The sequence below is a fragment of the Prenolepis imparis genome, unplaced genomic scaffold (assembly GCF_030444845.1).
Source record: "Prenolepis imparis isolate NDT839.2.m4 unplaced genomic scaffold, iyPreImpa1.0 SCAF_7, whole genome shotgun sequence".
NCBI lineage: Eukaryota > Metazoa > Arthropoda > Insecta > Hymenoptera > Formicidae > Prenolepis > Prenolepis imparis.
This window is the reverse complement of record NW_028141165.1, coordinates 7,053,072-7,067,708: the sequence shown is the minus strand read 5'-3', so window position 1 is coordinate 7,067,708 and position 14,637 is coordinate 7,053,072. Positions and strand designations below refer to the sequence as shown.

The window sequence follows — 14,637 nt, the reverse complement described above, 5'->3', positions numbered from 1 at the left end:
CCCTTGCAAATTAAAAGAAACAGTTTTGCTGAATTTGTTTAAAAAATATAAATAAAAAAAACAAATATTAAAGAGCTATATCGATGTCTGGATCCACTAATGTATATATATAAGATACACTGTAAATTATACTCATTACGCATTCAAGGAGTTAAGCATAGATTAAGTCAGACATAGGACGAAATGATGAGATAATTTCATTGCACGAAAATAATTAGGTAAAATTCTTTATATCTATATAATATATATTATATCTATATAATATATATATTATATAGATACAAAGAATTTCGCCTAATTATTTTCGTACATCAAAATTATCTCATCATTTCGTCCTATGTCTGACTTAATCTAAACTTAACTCCTTGAATGCGTAATGAGTATAATTTACAGTGTATCTTATACATACATATTGTATATATTATATATATATATATATATATATATATAAAAGTATAAGATACACTGTAAATTATACTCATCACGCATTCAAGGAGTTAGGTTTAGATTAAGTCAGACATAGGACGAAATGATGAGATAATTTCATTGCACGAAAATAATTAGGTAAAATTCTTTATATCTATATAATATATATATTATATAGATACAAAGAATTTCGCCTAATTATTTTCGTGCATGAAATTATCTCATCATTTCATCCTATGTCTGACTTAATCTAAACTTAACTCCTTGAATGCGTAATAAGTATTATTTACAGTATATCTTATACTTATATATATATATATATATGTATATATATATATATATAAAAGTATAAGATACACTGTAAATTATACTCATCACGCATTCAAGGAGTTAGGTTTAGATTAAGTCAGACATAGGACGAAATGATGAGATAATTTCGTTGCATGAAAATAATTAGGCGAGAAATTCTTTATATCTATATAATATATATATATATACTAGCGGATCCTGGGGGGAGGGGGGTTAAACCCCCCCTTGCAAATTAAAAGAAACAGTTTTGCTGAATTTGTTTAAAAAATATAAATAAAGAAAAACAAACATTAAAGAGATTTTCTATCGACGTGGTTGATCCTGGAATAAAAGCTAATCATGAAACCAAAAATATTAAATAAAATAATTTTGCAAACCCCCCCCCCCCCCCCCATTATCGACGTCAGGATCCGCTAGTGCTTCAATATAATTTGTATATACATCTCTAATATTGTTATACATAGACACGCGACAAGAGCGCGGGGATGCACCGAAAAAATTGTATTCTCGAAGTAAAAGTACTATATATACTATAAAATCTCTCTCGACAGATATTCTTAAGTGTTTCTAGAAATACTATCTTAAATTAAAAAGATATTCTTTATTGATAATAAATGTGTAGACCGTTTATTTAGCGTTTTATAGTTATATTATTGCAGCAATGTAAAATAAGTATTCTCGAAAAAGAATTTTTGAATGATAGAAATTCACGAATAATATATAACATAACTTAATTTAATCGTTCAGAAGTCTAAGTCCTGTGTCTCATTTGATTTATATAAACTGTGTTTATGCTTTCTTTATGGCCTTTCTTTGTATGCGTGTTGTAAAATAATGTACATTTTACAATTTGTTAATGTAAAAATAAATCTCATTTCGTTTATATATATTTTTATATCTGATACTAATCTTTAGAGGATATACATTCCTCTTTTAAGGTAAGAGAATTTTTTGGATGCCTCTTTTAGAACAGAATATTGCAAAACTAACTGGGGAATTCTTAAAATAAAAATCCAACTTTTCTAGTGTGAAATTTCGCGATCGAAGCAATTGGATTTAATCAATGTTGGCAGTCCTTTTTCATGACATGCGCATTTTCAAACAAGCGCGATTCGTATAATTTTGAGCGCAACGATTAATACAGCGTTAAACATTTAAAATTTGCAGCGTCAGAAAGTTAAATACAACACATGCGGAGATAAAAGCTTATATTTTCACGTCGCGTTATTGTCGGACAGCCAAGCATGATTCCAAATTAATATCAAAGCGTCAATTTGGCCGATTTCTGACCCGCGGCTGTAAATTTATTTTGGATGATGTCCAAAAACTACGCGGGATGGTATCGGATGATATCCTGTCCGCGAATACTTTAAATTCGCGAGCAAAAGCAACGACATCGCGACGCCTACGGGGGAGAGAATCATCGGACGTCCATCGATCCGCCCCTTGTCGATATGAATATCTATTAGACGTAATTGATGTCTACCATCCGGCGTAGCGAATGCCGCAGTAAATGTCAAAACGGTCTTGTCCGTTCTGACTGATCGGCATTGTGAAAACGCTTTGGTCGCGATAGACGAGCTGCCAGCAGATTGTCTCCTGGAAAAATTTCGTTGTCGTTTCGGAGCCATTGGGACATATATCGGACCGCTTTTAGTTTTCGCCGCTGGTGCTGTTGCAGCTACGCGCATATAGTTGTGTATTGAAAAGAAATAGCCGGAAAATAAAACGCTTATATTTCGTCATTTCAAATCCGATTGCTTTAATCGCGAAATTTCGAGTCGCGGAGTAAGAGTCTATTTCCATTTGTTTGTAATTTATTTATTTGTATACCCCGTACCACTTGTGACGAGAAATACGTTCTCACTGCGTTTGTTTGAAAAAATATGTAGTTAACTGTGTAGCGAACGTTCACTGGAAAGGCTAACGAGCTTTCTCTCTAAACGCACACATATTTGTAGTTAATTAGAATACTATAGTACGGCAAAAAAAACCGCAAAAGAGATATAAAAGCTATCGGTAAAGATACTTAACAAGCAAAAGCAAGTTTCAACGTCGAGTCGACAGCAAGATTTAGGTGCGGTAATAAGTTAAAGGGATGGTGAGAGAAAGAGAGTAGAGAGAAACTGATGCCAGGGAGAGGAAGGCCGGAAGAAGGTCTGCAAAGTTTGCGGGAGTGATAGGAGGACAGTAACGCATTTAATGAAAGAGTACGTCGCTAAGCAATGAAAAAAAAAAAAAAAAGGTATTGGACACACCGAGAACGACGAGTTAGATTGGACGGAAAAGTAATGAGAAAGAGAGAAAAGGAGAGAAAGTACAATACAAGAAGAGAGTACAAGAATATATGGCGACGCGATCAAATTTAAGAGACGGTAGGAAGACAGTACAGCGTAGAAATAATTGGGCAGTAAGATTTAATGCGTCGGTGCGCACTAATGTTCCTCGGGATGTTAATGAGAGAACATTAAGCATGGTTCCTGTCTTTGTGCAAATGCGTTTCGCGAATTCTATGTGCGAAAAATTTCAAAGCGTAAAAGCGCAAAAGTTACTCGTACACATTAAACGTTTTAATTTTGAAAAAGAATCATTGATATATAATTAAATGATATTATGATATTAAATCATATATATAATTGAATCACAATTTTCATGTATACATACATATTAATATTATTGTGTTAATATTACAAGATCAGCAAATTATTAAAATAAAAATTTAATATTAATATAATTACTATAGGAATATTGCCAATAAAGAATCATGTATCGTTATTATCATAATTACTATTTCAATATTAGCTAACAAGATATTAAACTGAATGCATACAACTCTTGACCAAAATTGATTCACATTTCGCACATGAATCGCAACGAGGGATTAATTCATGTCCAAGATATTATCCCATGCTGTATACATAGTATCCAAATATTCGTGTTATCATTTCCACTACCATATAACTACCGCTCTCGTTCCCTTTGTAAACAGCGAGAATTGACCTATGCGAGGAATTGCGATCAATTCCCGTGAGATACTGCCGTTTAACTCTATTTTATACCAATTTATCAAATCTCAACGCAAGAGAAAGATGAAAAAGTTTTTTTTTCTGCATGTGAAAGATACGTCTTCACTTTATATGAAAAATTCGAATTTAGAATAATAAAAAAATGACACGTTGTCACGAATAATCGATGGTTTCCAACGATGCTTCTCTCTGCGAGCGAACAGAAAAATTCCGCTTCCCCGCAGGGTCAATCCGGCAATAAATCTCTCCTTTCGCCGTGCGCGCCGCGGAAACAGCAACGTACCGCGTAATACCGCCCGTGGACGGGCCGATCCGCGAATCACGATTCACCATTTACAACGAACCGAATCCGTGTCCGAGCAGGCTCTACTACGTGTCCGTTTTACCTGCAGGATACCCAAATCCTGCCGGGGGTGGTTCATCGCTCGATATATCCCATACCCCATCATTCTCCTCCCTTTCCTATTCCTCCTCCTCTTTCTCTTCCTCTTCCCCATCCCCTCCCGAATCTAGTCCCTCTCTAGCAAGAAGAATCGATATACACATACCTGAAGTATTCCACGTATCTGTCCGCTTTTGGTCTCGACGATGCGCGAGGCGTAGCGGGTCACAGGTTGAGATGAGGCCGCTCGACCGCGACCGGCCAGGATTAACAGGACGAGCAGCAGCGCGAGTCCTACGCGAGGGTAGTAGCGGCTCAGCAGCCTGATCTGAGTCCTCGTTGCGACCAGCGACCAGCTCCGGGCCGCCGGCTGGCATGGCAGCGGCATGACAGCATTTGCTGGCGGCCACCTGCAGCGACGCCACTAGCATAACCGTACGGCGACCTTGGTCGTCGGTATATTTGGACAGGACAGCCGGGCAACCGGTCGAGTCAGCCCGGATGTATCTGGCCGGGAATCAGCGCGATTTCCCACGATTCCACGAGAAAATTGTCTAATTCGTTCGCGACAAATGGTAGGTGAACTTTGCCTCGCGAACAGCACGACCGAGTTCCCGCATCACGGTAGTCACTTTTCTTCCGCGCGTTTTATCCCGACGTTCATTCCTCCCCGCTTCTTCCTCGCGCACTGGAACTGGCACCCTTCGAGTCCGGAGAGTTCAAGTTAAATTACTCTCAAAACATCTTGAATAAGAAAGTTGGGAGACGGCCGGGCCTCCATTACTGCAGCAAGGTTGAACGTCTCTGCAAACAAGCGAGAATTCAATATAATAAAACATCTGCGCGAGATCTGCCAGTTTATTTTCGGTAATAAGAAATTTTTGCGCGTTCGCGTTGCGAAGAGACGCGAGAGATAAATTAGAATTAGACTTATTGCGATATTGTCGCGGATATCGCGAGCACAAGGGAGAGAGTTTCGTTATCGCAATTATTCAAACCCGGGGAAATGCGATAAAGTCTACCTCTTCAGCCAAAGCCATCGTCCGCGCGAAAGCGGGCTTTTGTTCACGCTTATAATTACAACAATAGGCCTATCAATGCGAACGAATCGCATGCCATAACGCCGATGGGATTGCGCCATTCGTCAATTTTTTTTTGTAAATCGTTGATCCATTTGATACCGCGTCCGGTTTTGCGGTGAATCCGCTCGGCACGAACGCGCTGATGAACGGACGCGATCCGATCGATCGGCAGTTTTCGAATTTATGGAACTCCGCCGATGCCGATGTCGCGCGCAAATGTGCGGCGCGCGATGCGATTAATGCGTTTAACCGAATCAATCACTTTATTAATTAATCCCACCGCACGATCGACGCAACGCTCGGTGATCAAATAAATCGAATTTGCCGTTGTCGAAATCGCGGCAATAATTAAATCCGAATATATCCTTACATCTCAAACTCTAAATACAATATTTGTATTTAGAAAATTATTAAATGTATATAATGTTTTATTTGTATATATATAATAATATGCGACTATATTATAATTAATATTATAAAATATTTTATACATTTAAAAGGATTCTTAGGGGGAAAAAGTTATAAGAAAAAAATTATTATTGTTACATTAATCAGTAAATTTCCGAATTGAAAAATTTAATTCACTCAGAATTATATCGGTTTTCGCAAACACTTTGCTTTGCAGCGTTAATCTTCGTCGTTGAATCTCGAACGTGAATAAACCGTACGGCATTACACGAGCGCCGTATTATCTTAAGTCCCGCATTGTCGGAGGCGTAAAGAAGAGAAGCGAGAGAGCTGCGGCAGAACTGCAGATACACGAAAAGGTTGTTGAACGCTGAAGAAGAGGTAGAACGAAGAGCGAGAACGAGATGCGAAGGATTGCGGTAGGATAGAGATAGCGAGGCACTGATTGCACCGAGAAACTTATCTCCCCGCAGGACAACCTCGCTGATCAACCATCTCCTTCTGGTTTCAACCCCTCGCTTTTCCTCTCTCGCACCACGTTTCCGCTTTAGGGTTTAACGGCGGAGGCGCCGCTGGATCTCCGCTAAACTTTCTCGTCCGTTAACGATATCGCCGCCAATGGCTGATTTAAATTTTTAATCACGACTGCATTATCCACGATGGTGATTGGCGCCGTCCGCTCGAATCTCGTCAGTCGACAGTTTTCTTTCCGTTCTTCGCTGCCGTTGCAAAATTCAAAGTTGACGGGAAACAAATTAATTAGAAAGCGAATTGTGCGTGGGATTACTTGAGTACAAACATCTACATTTTTTTTCTTTAACTTTCTCGATCGCAAACGCGAAGATAGGTCTCTTGCTCCAAAATGAATTTTATTCCCTCTCTGCTTTTCTTCGTTAAATTCGAATATTCTCAAGTTATTTTTGCCAGAGACAAACATAGAGATCATTGTTCTTTTAATTATTTTGTTCAATTACATCATTGGTACGGTTTAATGGATTTCCGCTGTAATTTCCTACACAGTGCACACACATATATTATAGCTTATATTATTAAACTTTTAAGTAAATCCATTTGCTCGGCGCGGATGCGTTTCCGTGTCGCCGTGCGTTATATATAACTCGGCACGTTATTACGTAATATGATTTATTTAACATAAATGGATGACAACGAGTGGGACGAGACATATACGGTGTCTTTTCACAATTGCGTCAGATCTCGCATTATCCGCGGTGGACATCGACAACGTATTTTCGTCGGAATGAAAAATTGGCGACGATAATAGATACGGTATGGCCGCCGGGAATAAGTTTTTGTGATAAATTACAACTTTGATATTCAGAAGTTTCCAATTTGGGAAGAGGTACGAGATAAGATTCCTTGTTCCGATTTTTTTCGCAAATCGAAATGCACATCGCACATGCTAATTTCTCTGCTTCATTATCATAGCGCAATTTAGACCGAAAAAATTGTATTCTCAAAATAAAAGGACTGTATACTGTGAAATCTCTCTTAATATATATTCCTAGTGTTTAAAACATCCTCTACAACTAACAATAAAAATATATACTTTGTTAATAACATGAGGTGATGTTTTTCTTTTATATGGATCGTTCATTTGATGTTATATAGTCATATTGTTGCAACAATGTAAACGCTTACATGTAATTTACAGTGCAGTACAGTGTTTGTCACTGAATAGATTTAATTTATTAGAAAAATGGATAAAGTTAATAAATGGCTTGAAAAAAATTTGAGCGATTTAAGAGAAGTGTAGTAAGTAACGTGTAACATATAATCTAATTTAATCGTTCAGGACTCAGGTGCTTTATGCTCGGTCTATATGTATTATGCGTTCTTTATGGTCTTTCTTTGCCAATGTACTGTAAAATAATATATCTTTTTGTTAATGTAAAAATAAATTCTATTTTATCTACATTTTTACAAATTAGGAATATCTGATGCTAATCTTTAGAGAATTTTTCTGTTAACGTAAGAGAATCTCTTTGGCATCTATTTTAGAACAACGTTTTGAAAATAAGTGATAAGTTTTTAAAATAACAATACATTTTTTCAATATACGTTTGTTCTCTCGTGCCAAATCGTTCGGATTCATCTTGCGTAAGAATGATATATTACCGTAACTATACGAGAAGTCCTCGCACCCGCAATGGGAGAAGCAAGTTCAAAGGGGAATTCAACCGTTATCGGACTCACGTGCGTTTGCTGAATCCATTATGCATCTTGCCTAACCGATTTAATCGATAGAGCGATATCGATCCTAATGAAATCTCGGCGTAAGAGCGGTGATCGATAATCGCGATTAGATCGACCAACGTGGGGTCAATTCGGTTATCGTGCGAGCAGCGCGCGAGACTTTCAGTCATTCGATAGAACGGAGAACCGGGACTAATTTAATTCAAGCTTCAATTATCGGTCGTACCGATCCCCCCAGGCGGCTCTAACTTTCGCCTCCCGATATATAGCGTTCACCGTTTCCCGGAGGATTCCGACGCGGTTCCCGGGAACAGGCGTGTAACCCGGGAATATACATATAACTGCGCGAGCGTAAGGCAGCCTTGTACTGCACCACTTTATCTTCGGTTTGACGTTTCATCCGCGAAAATCAAGCGAAAGAAATTGATATCGACGAAGCTTCGCTCGGTATTGCCGCGGTTTTCCGCACACCTATACCTCTCCGTCATTTTTCAAGTCAGTCAATCTGGCCGTTTTAAAATCCTACAAACTATTATTCGTCATTTACGCGCGTCATAACGCCTCGATATATTAAAAATAATTAATATCCATTAATATCCATTAAATGTTTAAATCGCTATGATAGAATATAATTTATTTTACGCTTATATGCGTAGATATTATCTTCAGATTTTTTATATAACACCTGTCATATTATAAAACGTTCTTGAAAAAAATTAATAAAAAAAAAAATATATATTAATTTCTTTTTAAATATATGTATAAATTATATATACATATAAAATTTTTGCAAAAATGTTTTATAATGCATAGAGTGTTATATAAAAAGTACATATATGTATACATATATTTCGAAGTTAAATTTTTCCAATAACGTTTCGTAATATGAAACACGGGGTGTTACATAAAAAGTCTGAGAACAATATTTACATAAGCGAAATAATATATCTCAAAAGATGAAAGTTTTTATCCTTTTATTATTAAATTACAACCTTGAATTACGTAGGTTTGTTATTGCATACCATTTGTGGCGGCGTATTATTACAGCCATTACGCTAAATTAAAGCCGACAGCGTTTACCATTCCGGAGACAATTTCATTTTTCAAGATTCCTGTCGAGTTTTCTGCTCTTTAACAGCACACCAATAATTTGCGCGAACTCGGGGACCTTCTAAATTTCTCGAAATTCTCTTTGAAACGTTTCGCGGATTGCACGTGAGAGGAGTCCCAAGACACCATCATTCTTTGTACTTCGATTCGAACGCCAGGCGTTTGAGAGAGGCGAACGAAAAAGAGGGAAGAAGAGTCGGGGTGAGACTTACTAGAAGGCGGCGGAGGAAACGCATTCCCTCGCGAAGGAAGAATCCCCATCCATCTGCCGATGATTTGACTTTATAATCGAGTCAGCCTCGTTCAATTACAATGGAATCTCTCGTGGAATTTGCCGCAAACAGTACGCGATTCAGTGCGGCCCGCGATCGTCCACTCCGGTAAATATTCTCCCGGTCTACGCCGGATGCATAAGCCATGCGCGACGAATGATTTTCAAGCTCATGATTAATTCACGGTCGGAAAGTGCTGTTAGTTTCTCGAGAGAGAAAATGTTGTTTAGACGTTGGTATCGAAAGAATAAAAAATGGTCACCACATTTTTAAGTAATATTTAAGTAATATATATTACTTAGATATACAAATGGTATATTAATAAGAGAGGATTACTGATATAATATAATATTGATACTATTACATGTAAAGATCTTCTGGATAGAGATGGATCAACAATTAGGTTGTTTTTAATTGACTGCCGCCATTAGTATGAAGACCGGAAATGAGAGAGACAAAGAGAAGGAAGAGAGAGTGTTAGAGATAGAGAGATCCTTTCAAACATTTAAAACATTTTATTTATAAAATCATTGTAAGGTAAGTTTGAACTAAAAAGATATAAAGTATATTATCTTCTTCTTGCATTCTTCTTGCATTAAAATTAAAAAGATTTTTAATTTTAATGCAAGAAGAATGCAAGAAGAAGATAATATACTTCACATCTCTAATTAATCTAATTTTTATTAATCCATACTATATATATATAATATATAAATTTTTTTAAAATCTAAAATAGTATTTAATTTTTTTAATCACATTTTATTATTTTAATATTTAAAATAATAATTTTTTTATTTTAAATATATTTTAATTTTCGCCGCGTTCTCCTGTTTTCAGTTTTTATACTAATAGTGACAAATTGATCCATCTCTTCCTAGAAGATCTCTAACTACATGTCGAGCTATTCAAGATCATTAATTTTCATTGACACAAGATATTATTCTTACAAAAATCCTCATAGAAATCATACACACATGCATTCTATATTCGTGTATAATAATATTCACTGATGCAATGCATGTGTGCGGTTAAAAATTGATATAAAATATTTATCAGAGTGTAGTGCTTCGCGGCTCAATTAAAAATAGGAAATCGGGATTCGACGAGAATATTCGGGACCAAGTCTTTTTCTAAATACTAGAGACTGTTTATCGAGCAAGCACATCTAGATGAATCGGCGACACCCCTTCGATTCGTATCTGTTCAATATTTTATGCTAAAACCATCGGGAGAACTTGATCACACGCGCGAACGCGTATAGATTGCCATCATTCATCGCTCATTAATGTATTCATTAGATGGGTTCACAATTTCGCTAGTCAACCAGTCACGTTTAATCCGAAAATATAATCGCAATTTTTCGCAGCATAAATTTTGACGAGCCGATTAAAATTAGTTTACGATAAAAAAATTGTTTTGAAATAATAATTTTCCTCTCTACCAAAGGTCCAAATTTTTAGTGAAAGAAATCATTGTGTTAGCTATCATGTAAATCGCGTTTATTGCGTCAATCTAAATTTATATAAAGATAGAATATATTAAATTAAAGCAATAAAATATATTAAATTAAAGCAAAAAGATGATATATTGTTACTAATAAAATTGCCATATCGTAGGTACATATATAAATTATATGCCTATTTTCTCGAGTATTATAATATATTATATGTTATCATATTGTATATTATATATTTGCGTAAAATATAAGTGAATTAATTATTGAGATGATTCTCGAAAAAGCAAGTATGCTATGTATATAATTGATGCGATAATCAAAGCATTAAAAACCGCTCGTATCCGTCACGATATATACATGTGCACATGACCTTTTCGCTTATTATATATATATAGTTTAGCTACAAAACCGCGGAGGGTGCTTTCCCGGTCGTATCTCTGCGAACGAAAATAAGCACGATCGAAGTACTTAATGGGAGTACGTCACGCTGACCGCAGATAACATGGTTGGACCGACCGCTGGTGAATAGTTGAACTACAGCGATAATTTTCGGATAGCGACCGGAAGCATGCCTTTCGATGCCTGTTATAAACGTTAAATCGATTAGGCGAGAGACCGAGCTTTTACGCGCCGGGCACAAATCGTGTTTTTAATGCTATAGCAAACGCGCAAAACAGCATCGCAAATCGCGCGGTATTCGATCAGAATTGACTCTGGTGAACGTCGATTACGCGCACGAATAATGTTTAATTTTCTTCTTCGTTTGCTTTTTCTGTTTATTTATTCTTTTATAGAGAGCGTATATAATATCGTGTTATATTGATTATGTAACAGAGCGGGAACAGAGAGGAAAGAACAATAAGTACCAAAAGTTTATATATGAAACTGCAGTGGCTTATACTCTTTGTCAATGCGCTTTTATATTGCGCAACGCAATGCAACACGTCACGCATGTCGGAGCTTTTCGTAGAAAACGCGCGAGAGTATTTTATTCGGCAGAATCTGTAAGCCGGCAATCACTATCGACGTGTATTTACAGTCGGTTTAATGCAGCCGATACCATCGCGTCTATCGGCATATTCGACAACGCTAGAAAATCGATAGCACTATGTTGGCCAAGTAAACGCATAAGTTGTTTACGACTTGAGAGATATTTGTGAAATTTCAGAATTCTCTCGCATTGCGAATTAAAATTTTAATTCGCGAAAAGCTCGAAGACTTTGCGTTATTTCTCCTGAAAAAATGAATGAATTAAATATCGTCCTGCGATATTTAATTCATTCATTTTTTCATCGAATCTGTATTATTTATCTGATTTAAAGCAAAAAATTAGATTAGCTTCTATTATATATTATATAAAGCTGTATGTTGCAAATTAAATATTTTTTCTTAAAATGTATTTTCTTTACACCAATTAATTTTTTTTAATCATTTTGTATAAAAGTATTGAAGTAAGATAACTTTTGCCTAATATATTTTTTTCTAAAATCCCGTTCGAAACATTCCGTTCATAGTTTGATACATTAGACTATCATTTTTAAAATGAGACATCATGTATATATGTATATGAAAAGCGAAAAATGCGATTAAATGTACAATCTACTTTAGATACATTTACTGATTTATTTATTTATAAATCTCGAGCAGTTTATATAATATAAATCTCTGAAAATCTTGCTTCTGAAAAGCTTAGTTCGAAGAGAAAAGCTAGCAATTCTTGTTTGTCGAATTTGCCTTGCAACAGTCTCGCCTTTATTTTCTGTTTTCAAACTGTGCACGGAATATCCTACAATACGCTATCGTTCCTTCTTCGTGGAGTAGCCGGCGCGCTGAAATCTTCCGCCGAGATTAAATGACTTCCAGTTGTATAGAATCTTAATGTCGGAAGGCGCTACTTTACCGGAGATACAGCGCGCTTTCTACGAAACGGCTTCAAGTAGGATTTAATGTTTCGTGAAACACGAAGTACAGATTAAAATGCCTTAGATAGGATTTACATTCGTTGCTGTATTAAGAGTGATTTTAGAAATATTTGTATCCGCTCGAATAAGTTGAGATTAACGAGTAACGAATGCAGTTTCGATTTCTCTTCCGAGAAATAAAGTCCATATATAATCAAATAAATAAATATATATATATTATAATAAATTATATTATATATAATTAAATATGAAATATATTAATATTTTCGTTTTCTTGTATATAGTTTCTGTTCGTACGTACAGAAACAAAATATATAAGAAAAATAATTGAAGAAAGTTTAAGTAAATAAATAATTTATAAAATTATAATAAAAACCTAAATAGTCACATGTATCATTTTCTAAAAAAGGTTATTGACATTGTCGCTTTTTCGCGACGCTGATTGGCAGTCTCGATTCGCGTTGTGTATTATATTCATAGCATCGAACAGCTGTCATCGCGAGGGTTAGCAGTTTGACAGTTTGTCCAAAATAAAATTAAATAAAATAATATTATATTTTAAATAATATGTTATAATGCTTCAAACTCGATTAATATTTTTGACAGTTATCAGCTGATTTCTGTCAAAAAATATTAATCGCGGATAAAATATTATAACATATTATATTACATACAAAATATTATTATTTTAATTATAATAATATATTGTAAATAATATAATATGTTATAATATATACTTATAATATATACTTTGTCCGCGATTAATATTTTTTGACAGAAATCAGCTATAACTGATAACTGTCAAAAATATTAATCGAATTAAAAATATTAAAACATTATTTAAAACATTATTTTATTTTATTTTAGACAAACTGTCCAACTGCTAACCCTTGCGATGAGTCTCTCGATGCAATAAAATATAACGCACAACGCAAATTGAGGCAATACTTGCGAGAATCGACTTAACATGTTTATTTAGAAAAAGACTAGAACAATACAAGACACAAGCATGCGTTGCCATTCCTCAATTTTATGTTAAAAAGAATGATACAGAAATCAGCTGATAACTGTCAAAAAATATTAATCTAGTTTAAAGTATTATAACATTTTATTTAAAACAAATTATTATTTTAATTTTTATAACATAATATTATTTTAAAATTTAATTACCAAATTAACGCTTTAATCAGCTGATTTCTGTCAAAAAAATATTAATAAAGCGTTAATTTGCTAATTATATTTTAAAATAATAATATATTATAAAATGTAAAATAGTAATATGTTGTAAATAATACGTTATAATGCTTTATCTGCGATTAATATTTTTTGGCAGAAATCAGCTGATAACTGTCGAAAATATTAATCGAGTTTAAGGAATTATAACATATTATTTACAACATATGACTACTTTAATTTTTATAACATATTATTTTAAAATTTAATTATCAAATTAACGCTTTAATCAGCTGATTTCTGTTAAAAAAACATTATAAAGCGTTAATTTGCTAATTAAATTTTAAAATAATAATAGAGTTATAAGATTTAAAATAGTAATATGTTGTAAATAATATGTTATAGTGCTTTATCTGCGATTAATATTTTTTGATAGAAATCAGCTGACAAAATATATTAAGCGAGTTTAAAGAATTATGACATATTATTTAGAACATATTATTTTAATTTTTATAACATATTCTTATTTTAAAAATTAATTAGCAAATTAACTCTTTAATGAGCTGATTTCTGTCAAGAAATGTTAATAATTTTAAAATAAAGATATGTTATAAAAATTAAAATAATATGTTTTAAATAATATGTTATAATTTCTTAAACTAGATTAATATTTTTGACAATTATCAGCTGATTTCTGTCAAAAAAATATTAATAAAGCGTTAATTTGCTAATTATATTTTAAAATAATAATATATTATAAAATGTAAAATAGTAATATGTTGTCAAAAAATATTAATCGCAGATAAGGCATTATAACATATTATTTACGACATATTACTACAATATTTTAATATTTT

General features: G+C 34.3%; 1 protein-coding gene across 2 annotated transcripts in view; it reads right to left on the bottom strand.

Moving 5' to 3' along the window:
* The window catches only part of Nlg-5 (neuroligin 5), a 104,710-nt gene that overhangs the window by 34,459 nt on the left and 55,614 nt on the right, over positions 1 to 14,637 (bottom strand). For both annotated transcript variants that reach the window (XM_083041489.1, XM_083041490.1), the window contains one exon: positions 4,310 to 4,947. In XM_083041489.1, coding sequence (XP_082897615.1) covers positions 4,310 to 4,531 — 222 coding nt within the window. In that variant the 5' untranslated portion in view covers positions 4,532 to 4,947. The remainder of the gene's footprint in view (positions 1 to 4,309; positions 4,948 to 14,637) is intronic.